The sequence below is a fragment of the Schistocerca americana genome, chromosome 4 (assembly GCF_021461395.2).
Source record: "Schistocerca americana isolate TAMUIC-IGC-003095 chromosome 4, iqSchAmer2.1, whole genome shotgun sequence".
NCBI lineage: Eukaryota > Metazoa > Arthropoda > Insecta > Orthoptera > Acrididae > Schistocerca > Schistocerca americana.
Window position 1 is genome coordinate 429,847,417 of NC_060122.1, and position 22,683 is coordinate 429,870,099.

At 38.9% G+C, this 22,683-nt stretch overlaps 2 protein-coding genes across 3 annotated transcripts in view; one reads left to right on the top strand and one right to left on the bottom strand.

Annotated features, from left to right (window-relative positions):
- Positions 1–2,576: 2,576 nt before the first annotated feature.
- On the bottom strand, positions 2,577–4,429 carry LOC124612960 (ELL-associated factor 2-like). Its single transcript, XM_047141483.1, has one exon. It carries the CDS (start codon positions 3,844–3,846, stop codon positions 2,995–2,997), a length of 852 nt encoding a protein of 283 aa, XP_046997439.1. The 5' UTR covers positions 3,847–4,429; the 3' UTR covers positions 2,577–2,994.
- Positions 3,954–22,683, top strand: part of LOC124612961 (lysophospholipase-like protein 1) — a 64,999-nt gene continuing 46,269 nt past the window's right edge. The window contains exon 1 of one of the 2 annotated variants that reach the window (XM_047141484.1): positions 3,954–4,294. In XM_047141484.1, coding sequence (XP_046997440.1) covers positions 4,210–4,294 — 85 coding nt within the window. In that variant the 5' untranslated portion in view covers positions 3,954–4,209. Of the gene's footprint in view, positions 4,295–4,653; positions 4,770–22,683 lie in introns of those variants that run through there. The other variant, XM_047141485.1, reaches the window with a different exon arrangement.

Below are 22,683 nucleotides of genomic sequence, written 5' to 3' on the forward strand. Positions count from 1 at the left end.
TTAATGCTATTCACACATAATCATCTAAATGTGCTTGACTACATTAGTAAGGAATATATCACTCTGAAAAAAATCTGGTGTCTCCTCCATTCTGCTACATACCTGCTGTTTATCTGCTATTAATAGTTTAATATTTACTTCATGATGATGGTATTCTTCAATGAAATTTTTTTAGATACTGTGTCCTATTTATAATACATTACTACTTCTCATACAACTCTATAACAAACGCTATACAAGTGTTTAGCCTTTCAGTCAGTGAAATCAGACAATTTGTTGAAAGAGAGCTTAATGAGGCATGGCACCGTGTTTGGCTTAACAAGTATGGTTGTGTATGTTTGTCTTCCTATAACAGTTTACAGTATCACTCCTAGGTAATCATGTCCGTTACTAGTTTTTATCTGAAATGCAAATCACAATGCAAGAGAATCTGTTTCGGGTAAAAAAAAAAAAAAAAAAAAAAACTAGGAGTGGAGAGTCATCTTATGAGCCACGAAAAGTCCTAGCACTCAAAAGAATTTGGCTATTAATGTTGTGGACAGAGGTGCAGCCAACCACTAAATTCTCTATAGCTAATAGTTTTATTAATATGAAACAACAGAGCTGAAGTCCGTCCCCGGTAACTGAGGGGTCAGCGCGACATAATGTCAATCCTAAGGACCCGGGTTCGATTCCCGGCTGGGTCGGAGATTTTCTCCACTCAAGGACTGGGTGTTGTGTTGTCTTAATCACCATCATTTCATCCCCATCGACGTGCAAGTCGCCAAAGTGGCGTCAAATCGAATGACTTGCACCAGGCAAACGGTCTGCCCGACAGGAGGCCCTAGTCACACGACATTTACATTTTAATAGGGCTGAAGATATGTGGAAAAAAGGAATATGGTTATATCTTGAGATCAGCTTCCACAGATTTTATTTTCTTAGCTCACTGCCATATATTCCCTTAACGTCAGCCCTATCCATTCCTTTCTTTTGCAGTTGCAAAAAGTAGCTTGACTAATGACATCAGCAAAATCATTCACACACTCGAAATTAATCTAGAGCCCTACATTTGGAGTGAAACTGGAAAAAACTGCAATGTTTTGCCAAAACAGCATGCTTACATAAGAAAATCTGGAACTTTGGCTTACCAATGCAGCTAGCACTTACTTCAGGGGTGAGTATGTGAACAATGACAGCACAGACAGAACATCAATTTTAGGTATGTGATGTTCCAGTTCCCTGTGTTGCTACAGCTCTGAGCTAAATTGTTTTTCCTCTGAATGGTGATGTTCATTAGCACTCCATGTTGGCTCACATAAGGCACTGATGGAAAGGCTTCTACAAATTACATAAAAATCACGCTTGGTTTTAAAAAATATAAAGCAAAGACTGCATGGCCAGAAAGAAGAAAAACATTGCCTAAAATTAATTTTGACAATTTCTACTTTTGGAGTTACTGAGGACAGAAACTACATTTAAGTACCTACATCCACTCATAACAAGTTTTACCATTCTTCAGTTTCACATCATAGTTCTCTCAATAAACTTATATGCCAGAACTGGCCCCCTTTCATTAACTACTTTTGTGTCATTCTATACTTTCACTTATGAGAAACTGTTGCGCATATGTTTGTAACAAACAACAAAACTTGCCCTCTAATATGAGTGTTAATTACTGACATGGAACTGTAATGAATAACATTTGAGATATGGAGGAGAAACTTGTATGGCTTTACTGACTAGAAAGATGTGGAAATTAACATTATTTTGAATAAGACATTATTAACTGTCATCATTGCAGGATCTTATAGCGCCCAGCTGTCAACCTTGCTCCAAATAACAATGACTTTACTACAAGACAGTAACTGAAGCCAGAATGAGATGATAAAATACATTTGAAATTTAGATTGAGATAAATCAAGTAAATCTGTATTGTTAAGTTGTTCCAGGATGAAATAGAAGAAATTCAAGTCAGTGGCGTCCAAAACTATGATTTTCTGAAGTATCTACCATCAGATAGAAGTCTTACATTATTTATCAGATCAGATATAATCTCACTAATGACAGTGTTACTCCCATTGTTCAAACGTTTGCAAAAGACACCAGTTGGTATCTCCATGGGGGGGAAATTACAACACACAAACAAAATACTCATAAAAAATGCGGTAAGCCCACTGTACATTGTCAAAGCATGCCACAATGAAAATTTTTGCCGTTTGGGGCAATCATCAGTAATCAAACGATTTTTTTCCCTGCCCTTTACCTTTTCTGGCAATGATTTATAAATTACATGTGAAAAATACCAAGCTCCTCCATGATTCTGATTCTCGATTAATTGAAGTCCCCCTTCAACTGGCTTTGTGAGTCAGTTCAAAAGAAGGCTAGGGCACACCACTTAATATAGCACTGAACCTAGTATAGCACTGTGGTATTCAAACCAACCTTCAAGCTGAGGCCGGCTTTACCCATCTTGCAGAAAGCATGCATTGGTTACTGTGTATTATCAGGATACATAAAACACACACACAGATTAGTACACTTCTGTCATATACCTACTGAGCTATAAAATAAATTTCACTGTTTTATATGTCATTTTCTAATTTATTCACATCTGACAAGGTTTGTTTCTCATCTTTACATAATACAAAACAATATAAATAGAGTATATATTGCACTATTACTAAACAGACAGCTCCCACAATCTGTTAGAATGTTCAACTGGCAGAAAGTTATTTCCCATCAACACTTAACTTTTACACAGCAAATTTTCATGTTACTCAGCTCAACTTTTTCTTTCAAAAGTATCCTCCAACAGATGACAAATTTCCTTTTCTTAACACAGATAGCGATGATTTGCAAGTTCCTCTTTTTAAATAAAAATCAAAACTCTCAATTGGCAAACTTTTTGAACAATCACATGTCACATGACAACAAATAAATAAAGCAACTACAACAGAACCTGCAATAACAGAGGAACTGGAGTTCAAAAGGATCATTTCTGAAGTATTTTTTTTAGTCATCTGAACCTGATTCTGACAGCTGCAAATCCTCATTCAGAATCTTGGAGAACCCTGAAAATTGTCCATTGGTACTATTACCACCACCACTAGGAAAAGATTGGTGACCAGCTGAAGGTTTAGTCTCCGTTTCACTGTCTGACTGATCTGGAGAACTGTCACTTGATGATGACTCTGAAAGCGAGGGGAGCGATGACTGTTGGCCCATGTTTTCTTGCTGAGAAGATAAAGGTGCTGGTGGGGAGACTGTATCAGTAATTTCATCCAGACCAATAAGTGGTAAACTGCTTGCTGCTGATGCTGCTTGATTTGAAGTCTGGGTTGGACTACGTGAATGGTGTGATGGCGATGGATGCAATGGTGAATGACGTGGTATAACTGTTGATAGTGATGAAGCCATCTGCTGTGCACGCAACAAGCTGCTTCTCTTGTTAAAACCTTCTGTCTCTGAGCGAGTTTTCTTCAATTGTAAATTACTGCTCAGTTTCTCCAGTGTCACTTTTCCGGTTTTTCTATCAATTATCAGAACACATTCTTTCTGGTAAGGGCGGTATGAGCCTTTATATACAGTATGGGGAGTGCCTGCACCATCTACATGGGGCACTGTTACGGTCACTTTCTGATTTTCTTCAATCGCAACAGCTGCGTCTTTTGAAACGTCGACACTAGCTGGCTTGAAGTCATACCGCAAAGTATGGAATGATACAGATTTATCATTCATGAAACTGCGGCCCATTTTTAATTCTTTCACTTCAGATCCTAAAGCTAACTTCTCAGCAATCGTTCGATTATCTTCGCCTGCGCCGTTGGCACGAGACATCCGGGCATTTTGCTTTCCTGGTGGCATCTTTTAAGCTATGACATTTATACTACTTTCACAATATGTTAAATGTTTCCAAAAAAAGTCGCTTTAAATTTCGCACTTTGAAGATCTCAGCATGCTCCTAGTCACCCTTTCGGGCCCCCGTGAAAACAAGTTGAATTCTCACTACTCACTTTCTCCAGCGTACTACCATCAAACTTGGTTGCAATACACCAACTGTTGCACAGGAATGCACGCTTCTCAAGTAAAACAGCAGCCGTTGCATGCACGGAAACTCTCGAAAATGACTGACATACGAAATATTTGCTCAAGAGTTACAAGACTGTGTGCACCACTGAAACACACGCAACAGAAGTTCCGTAATAGCACATAAACATCTGCCTAAAGATGAGTTCAAAGATTGGAAGCGTTGCTGCAATTATGCAAAAGAACGCCTCTAATAAAGGGACTGTTATATTTCTACATGGATCAGGTAAATAATGTTTACAACTTAACTTTCTCCTCGGCACTTATCGGTTGATTCACAGTGGGCATCACGGTGACGCCGCCGTACTTCAACTTCCCCGTAGTATCTTTGATCACAATATCGTAATTTTGTAATGTGAAATAAGTATGTTATTTGTGTTGAGTAGCAGTATTGTTTTGAGAGATCCGCAGTCCGTATCGTTAAAAAAATATCGACTAAAGTTTTTCTGTTGAAACTGCGACACTGGCCAAATAGTCAGGAGCAGAAATACATGCAAGCAAAATCCTGTAATGTTTTGTAGTTGAAAAATAAAGAAATAATTAAAGCAACATGACATTAAATATACTTAAAAGTGTAGTCACTTAGTGTTAGGCATTCATTGTCTAACCTGTTGAAGAACCCTAAAAGTATCAGAGCTATAAAATCGCGACCATGTAGCCTACGGATTGTACCAGGGAAATGTTAGTGAATGAAATTTATGGTATTTCAGCCACAAAATACATTTAATATTCAAATGTTTCTAATAACAGTATTTTAATTACATCGCTCTGAGTAGTCGTGAATGCATGCTTTTAACCAATTTTTTAAGTGGTAACGTCGGACTGCTCACCAGAACTAAAATTCGACAACAAATTACCTTAGGAGATTAGATAGATTACCAAAACTTAGTATTTTCTTCATGGCTGTAATATTTAGCAACTATAGCATATATTTTTTAGAATAAAATTCAGTGGTCAGTTGCAAATATATATTTTTATTATGCTTTACCGGTTTCGTCAAAATAATTTGCCAAGTTCTCTAGCTTAGTATTGGTTTTGCAGATGTAAGTATCTTCTTTATAGAAGCATAGTGCCAGGGTATGTCCAGAAATCTAGATGCATATTGTGTGTAATTACAGTAAACACAGATTGACAATTTACAGTGACTGAATCACATTTATGTATCTATGTACAGATACATATAATTGAGTCAGTTAATGTAAATTGGCAGTCTGTATTTACAATAATCACATACAATGTGTACATTTCAGGACATATGATAGCATTATGCTTCTATGAAGAAGATATTGACATCTACGAACCCAGTACTAGACTTGAAGTTGACAAACTAATTTGTTGCAGCTGGTAAAGCATAATAAAACAATATATGAAAGAGACTACTGAATTTTATTCTGAAAAATTAGTTAAAAAGCAGTTAGAGAGTTTTGGGATAGTTACATCAAGCTGCCACAGATGATGTGATTGCACCCAGAGCTAATTCTTCTTTTGTACTGAGCTTGATGTAAATGAGACTCTAGCACACCTACTTCCTTTAATTTTTTTTACAAATTTTAACACATTTCACAGCAGTGTACATTCTTAACATAATATGAAAAGGAGTTAGTGGAAATGTTATGGGACATGGAATGACATTCTTTTCTGGAGAACAAGTGAACAGAACATGAACACCACTTTCAGTCTGCAGAATATGACTGTAAGAATAAAGAGAAAAAATAGTAATTGGGCTTATTATAAAAGTCTGTTCTATTTTTTTTAATGTACCAAATGAGTTCATTTACCAGTCAGTTAAGCACATCCAGACTGTAGAATTAATTTTTCACTCTGCAGCAGTGTGTACACTGATATGAAACTTCCTGGCAGATTAAAACTCAGTGTGTGACTGGGACTCAAACTCAGGGAGCTTATGCCTTTTGCAGGCAAGTTAGGTACCCAAGCACGACTCATGGCCCATCCTCACAGCAATTTCTACCAAGGAACAAAATTTTAGCATAAATTGCCTAACACAATTAAAGAGATCTAAAAAAAACTTGAAAAAGCATTTAGAAAGTACCTATTAAATAATAAATTTTCTACAGTTAAAGCCTACTTTGACAACACAGAGTAGGGTTTTGATAAAAAAAATGAAACAAATAAATTATAATAAAACATCTCTGTCATTTCACAACACTTTCACACTACCGAATAATATCTTTTGGTTCTTTAATTTCTTCTTCTTCTTCTTCTTCTTCTTCTTCTTCCTCCTCCAGAAAATCTTTCACTAGAGTTCTAATACTAACAATATTAATATCTTCTAGCTTAGTGTTGTCTTATTTATGTATTTGTGTTCAGCCATTCAACACAACAATATAGGACATGTCAGATACATTACAAATATAATTTATACATATATAAAACATTTAGAAACTTGGACCCTCAAGAAACAGAATGCTGCAAAGGTGTGTGTGTGTGGGGGGGGACAGTTTCCGTTCCTCTACAATACAGATATCCATGTACTGTAGGCGCAGCCATGTTCTAGGGGTACCAGTATCAGTGGAGAGGCAAAACTAAACTGTTTTTCCTAAAAATGGGCAGCAGCCTTTTCAGTAATTACAGGAACAAGAGTCAGGATGATTGACAGATCTGGTGTTGTAACATAGCCAACATGGCCTTGCTATTATGGTATTGTGAGTGGCTGAAAACAAGGGGAAACTAGCTGATATTTACTCCCAAGGGCATGCAGCTCTGTTGTGTATTTAGATGATGATGCCATCCTCTGGAGGTAAAATAATCCCCTTTTTGGATCTCTTGGTGGGTATTACTCAGGAGGATGTTGTCATCAGAGGAAAACAAAACTGACTTTGTATGGTAAGATCCTATAGTGTTAGACTGTTGAATTTGATAGGTAGGCTAGAGAATTTATAAAGGGAATTGGATAGGTGGAAATTAAATATATTTTGAATTAGTGAAGTGTGTTGGCAAGAAGAGCAGGACTTCTGATCACGTGAGTGTAGGGTTATAAATACAAAATCAAATGTAGGTAATGCAGGAGTGGGTTTAATAATGAATAAGAAAGCGGGAATGCAGGTAAGCTACTATGAGCAGCATAGTGAATGCATTATTGTAGCCAAAATAGATGTGAAGCCAACATAAACCACAATATACAAGTTTATATACCAAATTACCCAATAGATGATGAAGGAACTGAATAATATATGATGAGAGAAAAGTAGTTCAGGTAGTTAAGGAGACAAATATTTCATTGTGATGGAGACTGGAATTCAATAGTAGGAAATGCAAGAGACAGAAAAATGGCAGGAGAACGTGGGCTCGGGGAGGGGGGGAGGGAGGGGAGGCAGAAAAAAAATCCTTACTTTAAGTCAGTCACTGTCTCTGCAAACATAATGTTATTTTTCGAAAAAACGACAACAAAAAACAAACAATGAGGCAATTGCCTGGTAAAGTTTTTCAGAAAGCATAATTTCATCATCGCTGATACTTTGTTTAAAAATCTTGTATTCATGGAAGAGACCAGAAGAGCAAATAGATTGTGTAATGATGAGACAGAGAATTTGGAACCAAATTTTGAACTGAAAAACATTGCAAAGGGGGCTTGACCATAATTTATTGAGTATGAACTATAGGTCGAAACCAAAGAAGTTGCAGAAAGGTAGGAACTCAAGGAGATGGGACATAGATAAATTCCAAAGAACTATGAAATAGGATAGACTGCTACTCACTGTGAAGATGACCCGTTGAGTTGTAGACAGGCACAATGAAAAGACTGTTACAGTCTTTTTGTTGTGCCTGTCTGCAACTTGTTGAGTAGCAGCATATCTTATTCCATATGTTGTTGTTATTCCAATCCTGAGTTTCCATAGTTTTATTGTTCTTATAGCATGTTTTTGAACAATGAAGACTTTGTTCTTAAAGATGAGTTAACTCAGAACATTATTCTATATGAAATTGTTGAAGAAAACTACGCGAAACATCTTAACTTACTGATTTGTCTCTTCCCAAGATCTGCAATGATTCCAAGTGCAAATTCGGCTGTACTGAGTTGTTTTAGAAGTTCCAAAATGTGCTTATTTCAATTAAAATTCATCAATAAGGACATATAAGAAGTTTGAACATTCCACCCTGTTTATTAGTTTCTCACCATGTATTGCACATATCATTGGTGTAGTACCTCTTAGATTGCAGAACTGATTAAATTCTCTCTTTTTAAAATTGAGAATGAGACCATCCACAGAAAACCAGATAATGATGCTCTTAAAAACTTTGTTTACAATTTCTTCTGTTGATGTATGTATGCCTGGATTGACTACAATACTAGTGTCATCTCCAAAAGTAATTAATTCTGCTTCTTGTGTATCACATGGAAGATCGATTACGTATCATACATGATTTCTCCCCAATCAGAACAATCTCCCCTGATTTCATTGGTTCAATTACTAAGTACAACATTCTTCATTCTTTTGTTTGGCTAGGACATTATCTATTAATTGGCTATACCACAAATTCCATAAAACTCAGTTTATTTAGGAGAATATTATGATTCACACAGTCAAATGACGTAGATAGGTCACAGAAAATACCATTCATAAAAAAAAGGGACGGTCATTCCACTTGGGATCTATAGAAGGTACATTAGCTCATTTGTGTTAGTTGTAAATATTTGTCATGCTTTATTGTTTTTCTGACATGTTCTACATCCTGGAGGATATCCTCATTATGGATCAATATGAATGAAAGTAAATCTAATATAATCTAAACCATCTGGTGCTGTTTTGTAATTTAATGCATATAAAATTTGAGTGAACATATAAATGGCATTCTGAGTAGAACAATGTTTCTGAAATCCCAGCTGTGAATTACTGAGGATGTTAATGTTGCTTGGGTGGGATGCTATTCTAGACTACACGACCTTCTCATTTATGGAAATTGATGCCAGTAGTGAAGCAGCTTGGTAGTAGTTGACATTTCTCCTATCATCTTCCTTAAAGAGGGGTTTAACAATGGCATATTTCAGTTTCTCTGGAAAAATGCTTTGAGTTTGTGGTACATTACTTGTTTCAGATAAGACAGAGCTAATAAAATGGAAACCGATCTTTATTATTCTGTTGGAAACACCAACATATCCAGATGAGCTGTGTTTTTTTTATGTTATCCTGTTTTTTGTCCAAATTTCCTGTGTCTTGTGTATTTACATTCCATATAGCCTTAAGTCTGTTATGCATGTATATATATGTACATTTATGTCAGTACTCTGCAAGCCACCATATGGTCCGTGCCAGAGGGTACCCTGTACTACTTCTAGTCATTTCCTTTCCTGTTCCACTCACAAATAGAGTAAGGGGAAAACAACTGTCTATATGCCTTTGTATGAGCCCTAGTTTCTTGTATCTTATCTTCATGATCCTTGTGCGCAATGTATGTTGAGAGCCGTAGAATGGTTTGGCAGTCAGCTTCAGATGCCAGTTCTAGAAATTTTCTCGTTGGCGTTTTTTGGAAATATTGTCATGTCCCCTACAGGGATTCCATTTTGAGTTCCGGAAACATCTATGTAATACTTACATGTTGTTTGAACCTACTGGTAACAAATCTATCATCCCACCTCTGAATTGCCGCAATGTCTTCTTTCAATCTGACCTGGTACAGATCCCAAACACTCTAGCAGTACTTAAGAATAGGTTGTGCCAGCATCCTGTATGTGGTCTCCTTTACAGGTGAACCACTCTTTCCTAAAATTCTCCCAATAAACTGAAGTGAACCATTCGCCTTCCCTATCACAGTTCTCACCTGCTCGTTCCATTTAATATCACTTTACAATGGTACGCCCAGATAATTAAACATCTGTAATGTGTCAATCAGGACGCTAGTAATAATGTATCCAAACATTACAGGTTTGTTCTTCCTACTCATCCACATTAACTTGCATTTTTCCACATTTAGAGCCAGCTGCCATTCAGCATACCAGCTAGAAATTTTATGTAAGTCGTCTTGTATCTTCCTACAGTCACTTGACTTCAGCACCTTTCTGTACACCACAGCATCATCAGCAAACAACCGCAGGTTGCTGCTCACCCTGTCTGCCAAATTGTTAATGTATATAGAGAACAACAGCAGTCCTATCACATGTCCATGGGGCACTCCTGACAATATCCTTGGCTCTGATGAACACTCACCAACACTGTCAACATACTGGGTTCTTTAGATTAGATTAGATTAAGTTTTTGTTCCACAGACCCAAAGAATGAGATGATTCTCATGGATGTGGAACATGTCAGAAAGTATGCCATAAAAACATAAAACATTTGAATATAATACTTACTACCCTGATCATTTGTCAGGAGATAGCTGAAAATAAGTTTTACAATGCAGTAAACTGGGGCAGCTAATATTTACAGAATTAACACAATGTCAGAATGAAACACTGTTATCCACTATTAATAAATTTATCATACGTAAAATACCTAATCTTGACTGTTGTGACAAAGTGTTGTCAAAACTGAAATATAACAGATATTTTTACTTAAGCTCCAGTCTCTGTTAAGATATTCATCTATGGAGTAGGAGGGATGCCTATCAAAAAGTCTTTCAAACTCTGTTTAAACCATGCTTTATCTGAAACCAAGTTTTTAATGGTTGCTGGCAATTTATTAAAAATGTGTGTTCCTGAATACTGGACCCCATTTTGGACCGAGGTAAATGATTTTAGGCCTTTATGCAGCTTCTTCTTACTAGTATTGATACTGTGTACTGAACTATTGATTGGAAATAGAGATGTATTACTTGCAACAAATTTCATTAAGGAATAAAGATACTGAGAAGCAGTGGTTAGAATACAAAGTTCCTTGAACAGGTTTCTACAAGATGTTCGTAAATTTACACCACAAATGATTCTTATCACACACTTTTGCACCCTAAAAACTTTTGCTCGGTTTGATGAGTTGCCCCAGAATATGATCCCATACGACATAATAGAATGAAAGTAAGCAAAGTATGCAAGTTTTTTATATTTATCTCTCCTACATCTGACTTCATTCTCATGGCAAATACAGACTTGTTTAGGTGCTTAAGCAATTCTGTGGTATGCCCTTCCCAACTGAATTTATTATTGAGTTGTAATCCCATAAATTTAACACTGTCAACCTCTTCAATCTGCGTGGCTTCATACGTTATACTCATGCTGGAAGGAAATCTCTTACATGTTCTGAACTGCATATAGTGGGTCTTCTCAAAGTTTAATGACAAAGAATTAGCTTTAAACCACTTATTAATATCAGCGAAAATTTGATTAGCAGCTATTTCTAAATCTGTACTTGACTTGCTACTTATTGCAATGTTTGTATCATCTGAAAACAAAACAAACTTAGCATCTGGCATTAGCTAAGAAGTCTTTGAGCCACTCACATATCTGTGAACTTATTCTTTTGTTATCAGCCTGCAATGGGGCACCATGTCAAATGATTTCATGAAATCTAGAATTATGGAATCTGCCTGTTTCCCTTCATCCGTAGTTTGCAGTATATCATGTGAGAAAAGGGGAAGCTGAGTTTCACATAAGTGATGCTTTCTAAAACCATGCTGATTTGTGGACGAAAGTTTGTCAATCTCAAGAAAGTTTTTAATATATTCAAACTGAGAATATATTCAAGGATCCTCCAGCAAACCGAAGTTAGGGCTATCAGTCTGTAATTTTGATGGTCCATTTTTTCACCCTTGTGATACACTGGAGTCACCTATGCTTTTTCACAGTTGCTTGGGACTTTGTACTGGGTGAGAGATTCACAATAAATGTGGCTAGGTAAGGTTTCAGTGGCATAGAGTACTCTTTGTGAAACCAAATTGGGATTTCATCCAGATCTGGTGATTTATTTGCTTTCAAATCTTTCAGTTGTTTCTCTATGCCAGGGGTGCTTATTAAACAATGGAAAATCCAGGATGGAATGTAACAATATTATGAGAAGGAAAGCTGCTACTTCACCATATAGTGGAGATGCTGAGTTGTAGTTAGGCACAACAATTATAGCTGTCGGCCATTAAGGCCTTCATCAACAATAGACAGACATACACACATGCAAACTCACGCAAATACAACTCACACACACAACTGCAGTCTCAGACAAGACTGCAGTCATGTGTGTGAGGTGCATTTGCACGAGTGTGTGTTTGTGTGCCTATGTCTGTCTATTGTTGATGAAGGCCTTAATGGCCGAAAGCTACTTCTTGTTGTGGCTATCTGTGACTCAGAGATGCTTATTACTTCATCATCCATACGGAAGTTTCTCTGATGGTCAAATGACAGTATGTTTGTACAATTCTCCTGTGTGAACGATTTCTTGAATGTGAAATTACTGATTTCTGACATAATGTTCACAGTCCTTAATTTTTAAGTAACTTTTCTTGGTAACCTTGAGTAGTTTTTATAGTGTGCAACTACTGCAGGATCTCTGCTTGATCTTGCCGACAGATATATTTCCTGTTTCTTTTCATAAGATGCTTTAATCCCTGTTGTGATCCATGGTTTTTTTACATGGCTGTTTAATGGCCTTTCTTATTAGCTATCTTTATATAATGATATGAATTTATCAAGTAATGGATTAAATTTTATGTCAGCTTTGGTTTGTTATAAATTTCATCCCAGATGACCTCTCGTGAACTATTCTTAAATCTTAAAACCATTTGTTCTAGATTCATTTCCATTGAGCAATATCGGTACTTTAAGGCCCTATCTTTTCTACACCCTGATTAAAATTGCTTTGTGATTGACACTCCAGCGAGTAAGGTGGTAGGCGTTAGCCATCACCCAGTCATAGTTTTTTCTCAAGTGCCTCAAGCTTACTGTGTTGCCTGTTTTGTATGGATAGTACCTTGTGAGATACGACTGGGTGAATGCCAGCAACACTGCCCCCCCCATCCCCCCTACCCCTGTTCCCATTCCAGCATCACAGAGCCCTCATTCCACCAGTGCACCCAGTCTTTTTACTTCTCTCCTTTTTCCGCTACCTTGCCCCCCCCCCTCCCCCTCCCCCCCTCCGCCATCCTCCGTCTAACCTTCCAGCTGCACCCAGCACTTCACTGTAGCCCACCCCTTCCCTATATCCCTGCCCCAGCCTCCTCCTTATCCCACCCAGTTGCCACTCCCATCATGCACACTACTGTTGCTCGCAGTGTGGCTTCAGCTGCCAGAAGCTGCAGTCGTGTGTGTGTGTGTGTGTGTGTGTGTGTGTGTGTGTGTGTGTGTGTTTTGTGAACTGCAATCTGAAATTTTGAGGGTAGCAAGGTTAAAATACAGGGCATGTAAAGCTATTTACAGCTTTTACAGAAAACCAAATGCAGTTGCAAGGGATAAAGGATATGAAAAGGAAGCCTTAGTTGAAAACAGAGTGAGACAGATTTGTAGCCTGCCCCTGTGTTATTCATTTTTTACTCTAAGCAAACTGTGAAGGACACCAAGGAGAAATTTGGTTAGGGACTTAAAACTCAGGGAGAAGAAATAAAAACTTTGATGTTTTCTGATGGCAATGCAGTTATGTCAGAGACAGCTTGGGACTTGGGAGAACAGTTGGATTAAATGTATAGTGTCTTGAAAGGGGGTTGTAAGATAACCATCAACAAAGGTGAAACGACAGTTATGGAATGTGGTCAAATGAGATCAGGGGACGAGGAGGATTTAGATTAGGAAATGAGACACTAAAAATAGGAGATGAGTTTTACTATTTGAGCAACAAAGTTTGAGCTGATTTTTTATTATCAAGTTTTATCATACAGCAGGAATTGTACAGTTGATATTGGACTAGTCAAAATGAGGATACAGCAAAAAAGTGACTGTAAATTGCTAAGTTTACCAGTAACTATTTAAGGATGGGTCAAAATAAGGACACATTAATACGTAGTATCAGCAGAATAGTAGGTAAATTAGAATTAGGTGCCTATTCTTACATTGCAATTTTTTAAGTGACATTTATTTTTACATAGCGGTACTTAGGTATTATTTTATGGAATAGAAACAGTACATTTAGTTTCATTTTAAATGTTGGATATGTAGCAATTTTTGTTTCCTTGGGATCTTATTGTTTTGTATGACATCAATGTTAGTTATGCTCCTCAGATAGGATGTTAGTTTGAAACATATTTGGTGTATATTTGAATTTCCTCTGGTAGATTAGTTTTGTACATTCTTGTTGTGTAGTAGTTTGCCTGTGTTTGAGAGGTGGTCCCTAGTGAACAAGATAATTTCATAGATTAATAATCATGGAAAATTCAGAACACCAAGCGCAGTGAAGTGAAATTTATGGGACACCATTTTTTTAAGGCCACAAGATATTCTTAGGGCCCTTTTTTGCCTTTCAAAAACATTTATACTATGAGTTGAATGTTCCCAGAAAATGACCCCCAAATTAGAACAGTGAGTGCCACTGTGCATAGTATACCTGCAGTACTATTGTTTTTCTTCTTGTAGACTTTAATATTCTTAGACCATAGCAAGTGGGTGAGGGTATCTTTGGAAAGTTACTTGCTGCTGAACCCACAGACCCAAAAATTTTATCACACTTGCATTTTATGGAGGATCATTTTTTAAATTCTTGTTTGAATAAACATTTGTTTAGAAGGTGGAAGTAAATGAAAGTTGACACAGATGGTCTTTTCAGTATTTACAGTAAGTTTGTTTTGGTGAACCACTCTGAAAGCCTTTTCATGGAACTTTCTGCCAAGGATAGCAAGGTTTCTGGGGCTGTGTCCCATGAGCAGCATGCTGGTGTCATCAACAGATATGATAGCCTTTTGAGGACTCTTGTATTCAACAAAGTTGTCCGCATCAATCAAGAAGCATGGCAGTCCCAGGATGAAGCCCTAAGGCCATGATGTTCTATAGATAATTCACTGAAAAGGAATAAGTATTGGAATCATATTGAAGTGACACTTTCCACTTGCATTTTTTAAAGTATGAACACAATCAGCTACATGCAACATCTTTTACACCTCATCTTATTTTATGGTTCAGGGCATAGAAGGCTTTTGAAAGGTTTGGGAAAATAATTGTCAGTAATTTATGCTGATTGAAGGATTTTACAGTACAGTTTAAGAATTTAAAAATTACCATGTGTATAGACTTTGCCTTTCTAAAGCCATGTTTTTGGATGGTACAATGTGAATATTTATTTATGAAGGACTTACTGGAGAAACATGGACTGATCCTGCACAGTTTACTTGAATGAGATCTTCAGCCAGTTAAGTGAAGTTCAGTAGTCATTGAATTTTTTCACAACTGATTTTGGGTGTGTGACTTTTGAGTCCTCTGATGTTAATGATACATTCTTATTTGAAACTTCCTGGCAGATTAAAACTGTGTGCCCGACCGAGACTTGAACTCAGGACCTTTGCCTTTCGCGGGCAAGTGCTCTACCATCTGAGCTACCGAAGCACGGCTCACACCCAGTCCTCACAACTTTACTTCTGCCAGTGTCTCGTCTCCTACCTTCCAACCTTTACAGAAGCTCTCCTGCGAACCTTGCAGAACTAGCACTCCTGAAAGAAAGGATACTGCGGAGACATGGCTTAGCCACAGCCTGGGGGATATTTCCAGAATGAGATTTTCACTCTGCAGCAGAGTGTGCGCTGATATGAAACTTCCTGGCAGATTAAAACTGTGTGCCCATCCGAGACTCGAACTCGGGACCTTTGCCTTTCACGGGCAAGTGCTCAACCATCTGAGCCACTGAAGCACGACTCACGCCCGGTCCTCACAGCGCACACACTGCTGCAGAGTGAAAATCTCATTCTGGAAACATCCCCCAGGCTGTGGCTAAGCCATGTCTCCGCAGTATCCTTTCTTTCAGGAGTGCTAGTTCTGCAAGGTTCGCAGGAGAGCTTCTGTAAAGTTTGGAAGGTAGGAGACGAGATACTGGCAGAAATAAAGCTCTGAGGACCGGGCGTGAGTCGTGCTTCGGTAACTCAGATGGTAGAGCACTTGCCCGCGAAAGGCAAAGGTCCCGAGTTCGAGTCTCGGTCGGGCACACAGTTTTAATCTGCCAGGAAGTTTCATATCAGCGCACACTCTGCTACAGAGTGAAAATCTCATTCTGGAAACATTCTTATTTTTTAGTACTGAGCTACAGATTTCATTATTTTTAATTCTCTATATGGATGTCCTTTCGTTTGATCAGTTTCTTATAGAATTGTCATTCCACACAATTTTTGCTTGTGACTATTCTTTTCTAGGTTTTGAAAGTATGCACACGCGTCACTACATTCCTCCTCTCTTAAGGAGATCATCGATTCTTGAGACATCGATATTGTCCTTCTCATCCAGTGGGCTCAGGCTAAGGTGGCATGCATCTATGGGAGTGTATGGTCTGAAGTGCTTCAGGCACAGATATATTTTGTGCCCACCTTCCCATGTCAAACCATAGAGCAACACCAGTGATCCCGAGGGTGTTTCCATATCGACCTTGGGCATTGGATCTGGTGATGGTGCTCATGGTGCTGAAGATATTGGTATCAGTAGTTGCTCAGGAATGGGTGACAGAATCCTTGACCATGGTGTCAGAAGCAATAGAGGAACTGAATGGTTCAGCCACTGAGGACAGGCGTCCTTGCCTGCACAGGAGTGGAGAACTGGCAGCAGTAGGTGATTTGATGCCTGGTGTGGACGGGCTTGGAGGCAAAGGTGTGACTTCAGAGGGCGCCTGACCAACCACACAAAGGCGAAGCTGATTGTGCTGCCTCAAGCAGATGCCATCCTTCATGTGGATGTTGAAGAGACGTTGCCCCTGGCATCTTGCAATGACAGCTCGAATCCCTCTATGGTGACTTCCGAAACCATGCTCCCAGACAGCCATACCCAGCTGAAAGAGGTGTAGTGGCTGCATGGGTTGATGTCCAGTTGGATGACACAGGAAGTGTAGCAGGTTCTTGGCTGGCACCCATGAAGTATCAGGCTCTTGAGCCGAACGGCATGAAACAATACAAGGAGAGAAACTGATCTAAGGCAGTGTCAGACAAAGAGATAGCAACATGCATTTTCATCTGAATTTTGAATGTTCACACTAGTCATTCCACCTCAGTTTTAGATCATGGATGTTACGGTGGGGTGCGGATGTGATGGATACCGAAATGCAAAAAGCCACAAACTCTTACAATGAAAATTGTGACCATTATTGGACACTAACATCATAGGCAAGTCTTCAAGTGAAAAAATTTTGGTCAGGGCTGCAATTGTGGCAGTTGTGGAAGTGGAAACACGATGAATGACATATAGAAAATGTGGATATGTCAATGACCAACAACTAATAAGTATTAAGAAAGGGGCCAGCTAAATCTACATGTATACAGTCCCATGAAAGTGACTGCATCGACCAAGGAGACAATGATTCCTGGTGAGCTGCTTGGTGTGTCACACACTGGTAACAGGAGGCTGCAAGGCAGGTAACATTACCGTCCAAGCTGGCCCAAAATGCATGTCGATGGGCCATAGCTTTTGTGTGTGATACACCCCAATCATCTCCGTGTAATAAATGGAGAACTGCCTACCTGAGGGGCCACATGATCCATTTCTAAAAGCAGAGCACCATCCACAACAGAGAATAGATGTCAAAAGATGTAATAATTATGGAGGGGTATCAGATCCACAAGAAGGTGATGAATGCGGCCACCCATGTTGTATGACTGTTATGACCTTCTCAGGGTGGTGACCAGCAAAATCGAGTCTCTCTGTGCAGCAACATATTTAATGACTGCACGATTTTTGCTTCCACGGGCAAAAATTTACGGTAGTAGATGACTTTGCTTAGGAAAACCGTACGTTCTTTGTCTGGGAGTGACACAATAGCAGAAACATGTTGGTCCTATGCTTTGAGACCCTCACAAGAAACTTCAAACCCAAGATAAACCTGGGTACTTGGAGGACAGACAAAATAGTGTGGAGATTTTGTAAATGTTCTTCAGTGAAGGCACCGGAAACTACAATGTCATCCAAATAGTTTGTACAACCTGTCACAGATGCTATAAGTTGTTCCAAAAACATTGAAAAATAGCGCGAGTGGTGGCAACTCCAAAAGGCAACCGCAAGGATTGATATAGTCCAAAATGTGTATTGACAACTGACACACATTGTGACTCTACATCTACATCTACATCTACACGCATACTCTGCAAATCACATTTAAGTGCCTGGCAGAGGGTTCATCGAACCACCTTCACAATTCTCTATTATTCCAATCTCGTATAGTGCGCGGAAAGAATGAACACCTATATCTTTCAGTACGAGCTCTGATTTCCCTTACTTTATCGCAGTGATCATTCCTCCCTATGTAGGTTGGTGTCAACAAAATATTTTGGCATTTGGAGGAGAAAGTTGGCGATTTGAATTTCGTGAGAAGATTCCGTCGCAATGAAAAACGCCTTTCTTTTAATGATGTCCAGCCCAAATCCTGTATCATTTCTGTGAAACTCTCTCTCATATTTTGTGATAATACAAAACATGCTGCCTTTCTTTGAACTTTTTCAATGTACTCCGTCAATCCTATCTGGTAAGGACCCCACACCGCGCAGCAGTATTCTAAAAGAGGATGGACAAGCGTATTGTAGGCAGTCTCCTTAGTAGGGCTGTTACATTTTCTAAGTGTTCTACCAACAGTCTTTGGTTAGCCTTCCCCACAACATTTTCTATGTGTTCCTTCCAATTTAAGTTGTTTGTAATTGTAATACCTAGGTATTTAGTTGAATTTACGGCTTTTAGATTAGACTGATTTATCGTGTAACCGAAGTTTAACGAGTTCCTTTTAGCACTCATGTGGATGACCTCACACTTTTTGTTATTTACGGTCAACTGCCACTTTTCACACCATTCAGATATCTTTTCTAAATCATTTTGCAATTTGTTTTGATCTTCTGATGACTCTATTAGTGGATAAATGACAGCGTCATCTGCAAACAACCTAAGACAGCTGCTCAGATTCTCTCCCAAATCATTTATATAGATAAGGAACAGCAAAGGGCCTATAACACTGCCTTGGGGAACACCAGAAATCACTTCTGTTTTACTCGATGACTTTCCATCAATTACTACGACCTGTGACCTCTCTGACAGGAAATCATAAATCCAGTCACATAACTGAGATGATATTTCATAAGCACACAATTTCACATCTGAAGGGATTTGTAAATAGGCATCTGACAAGTCAATTTATGAGAACTATAGACCACCGATAATTTTGTAATGAGATCGTCTGGGCACGGTATCGTGTATGTATCCACTACAGATTGTGCATCCACAGAAACTTTAGGATCACTCGTCTGATGGTTTCTTTACTTTAACTAAGGGTATAGGCATTCACTTGATGCAATAGGTCAAACAATGCCGGATTCTGTGAGGTGATCTAATTCATCTTTGACTTGTTTCCTGAATGCCACTGGAACTGGACGTGCCTTGAAAAAAATGAGGCCGAGCTGAAGGTTTCATGGTAATGTGCACTTGAAATTGTTGGCACAGTCCAGTCAAGGAGATAACAAAGAGGAAACCTCATAACATACTGCATCTAAGTGTGTATACAACACTTTTTCTGACACGAAATTCACTTCATTTGAAATGGTAAAACCAGACACCTTAAGATTCTCCTTACATGTGTTATGTACACCAAGAAATGTGACTGAACTAATGACTTGTAGTTCAGTGGGTAAAGAACTGGCTGAGAATAAGAAATACCCTTCTTATTATAATTTACTAACTTTAATGACACAGGGAGAAGCAGAAGGAGCCCAGGTCCATATAATTTTGTGAGTTTAACAAGGTTACCGCCACTCCTGTAACCACTTGCATATGCAGAACTTTATGAAAAGTGATAACATTAATGAAAAGCTTGTTTGGTGCAACAGAAATAGCCGATACAATGTTTACATCCGTATTCGCATCTTGATGATTGTGCGGAATTTTTGCTTTGCAAACAGAAGCAATGTGACCTTTTTTGTTGCAGTTATGACAGGAACTCATTTGTTTTGGTTAGTCTGGCACTAATGGTTAATAAACAATAAGGGCATGGAACATGTATGTTGCTGCTTACTGGCCTGTTTACTTCATTGGCGAGGCTGTTGCTAGGAGCTAGGCCAGCAACCTTTATACTGTGATCGTGTGCAGATCACCATGATTATGTCTTCTTGTGGTGAAATGTCTTAAGCTGGTGTGGAGGAGAGGGTTGGATTGCTATTATCCCACACCATGACTCAGTTTCATTGCCCACTGCTCACACCACCTCGAACAACTGCGCAGTAGCTAAAATCTGAGAGGGATTGATTTTCAATCTGGAGGGCACGCTTTCGCACCTCGTGATCTGGAGTTAAACAAATGATAGCATCTCTCACCATCTGAGCATATGGCTCTTTGAGCACATTGGACACAAAATGACAACAACGACTTAACTCATGGAATTCGGCCACCCATGCTCGATAGTACTGATGTGGTCGCTTCCTACAGCAGCAAAACTCAATCTGGGATGCAGTAATGTGGGTGCACTTACAGTAATATTTTGAAAGAAGTTCACACATTTGGACAAACATTAAACAAGATAGATCTTGCAGATGGGTGAGTTGACATAAGACATGATACAACTTTGGTGATATCCATGAAAGGAACTAGGAATGACATAAAACATTATCAGTAATCCAAAAAGCTTAAAAGTATTGTTGTAGATGTTCCTCTTATGCACCCTGTTCCTCCAATGAACTCATAGTATGTAGAAAATGGTGGCAAACAAAACCATGGGAACCACTGAGGGCAAAATAGCAGGTGACACAGATAGAGGATCATGTCAACTAGACAAAATAGAAGCCAATGATTATAGTACCTGAGTGCGATTGTCCAGCGCCTGTGACTAGTTGTGTAATGCTGTGTGGCAAATGATTCTTGCTGTTCAACCAACTGACATAAAATGTCCTTCATGACACCATCAGACATCATGAGAATAAATGGAGGACCAAGCAGAGTAGAAATTTGCGTGGAGAACAGAACCTCAGTTGCAACCAGTTGTTTTGTAATTAAGTATAAGTACAACATGACCAATAGACTGAACTTAACTTTATTCCATGGAAGGTTTAATAACTTGAACACAATATTTAAGTAACATTCAGCAGCAACCAGTTACATAAAGAAAGAGCTGTAGCAATACACACAATACACATAGAGAACTGAGGATGAGTGTAGCTAGACTGCCACCCATGAAGAGCTCTGACAGTGCTCTTGCTCTCTCTCTCTCTCTCTCTCTCTCTCTCTCTGACATGCGCGCACACACACACACACACACACACACACACACACACACACACACACACACACAGAGGTGACCTCTGCCAACGGCTTAGCACTGCCAACCATGCGGCCTTTTGAAAGTACGCACATGCGTCACTGCAGTGTGTGACATAAAGTATTAAACGAACATAGCTCTCACAGACTGCTCAATCTTTCTTGGTGATGCATAGTGGTATGTCTTGCAACAGTGATTGTCACTGGTGGTTTCTAGGTCTCAAAGTTTATCCCTGATCAACAACAATATTTGTATATCTATAGGGAGGGTTCTGCACGGAACCACACATCTTTAAATAGAAGCTTACCGTGAGTGCCCTTATAAAACTGTGGGTCAAAATTTGAGTAATCTTTTCCTGTAATGTAGAAATTTTTTTATTGACTACTAGATTTACCCCGAAATACTATTCCATAAGTTACAAGGAACTAGAAGTACCAAATTAAGCCATTCTAGCACCTTCTGAGGAACAAGATAAAATGATTCTTAGAATAGGACATGCCAAACTGAGTCTTTGTGAGTGTTTTGTCACATGGTCTTTCCACTTTAAGTCTTGGTTAACATACACACACCAAAAAAAGTTTTGCATCACCTTGATTCCAAGAGTTCCAGAACTTGTACAGAAAATTGGAATAGAGGTCAACATAAACATCATTTCCACCCTTTTTATTGCTTATGAAAATGACACATTGCGTGTTATACCACCATACAGCGAGACCTTCAGAGGTGGTGGTCCAGATTGCTGTACACACCAGTACCTCTAATACCCAGTAGCACGTCCTCTTGCATTGATGCATGTTTGTATTTGTTGTGGCATACTAGCCACAAGTTCATCAAGGCACTGTTGTTCCAGACTGTCCCACTCCTCAACAGCGATTTGGCGTACATCCCGCAGAGTGGTTGGTGGGTCACGTTGTCCAGAAACAGCCCTTTTCAAACTATCCCAGGCATGTTCAATAGGTTTCATGTCAGGAGAACATGCTGGCCACTCTAATCGAGTGATGTCATTATCCTGAAGGAAGTCATTCACAATATGTGCACGATGGGGCAGTGAATTGTCATCCATGAAGATGAATGCCTCACCAATATGCTGCCAATAAGGTTGCACTATTGGTTGGAGCATGGAATTCATATACCACGCAGCCTTTACAGTGCTGTCTATGACCACCAGTGGCGTACGTCGGCCCCACATGATGCCATCCCAAAACAGCAGGGAACCTCCACCTTGCTGCATTCGATGTGTCTAAGGCATTCAGCCTGACCAGGTTGCCTCCAGACATGTCTCCGATGATTGTCTGGTTGAAGGCATATGGGACACTCATCGGTGAAGAGAATGTGA

Bases quoted from the DNA above. Each gene is read 5' to 3' on its own strand.
- LOC124612960 (XM_047141483.1), bottom strand. From the start codon at position 3,846: ATGCCACCAGGAAAGCAAAATGCCCGGATGTCTCGTGCCAACGGCGCA.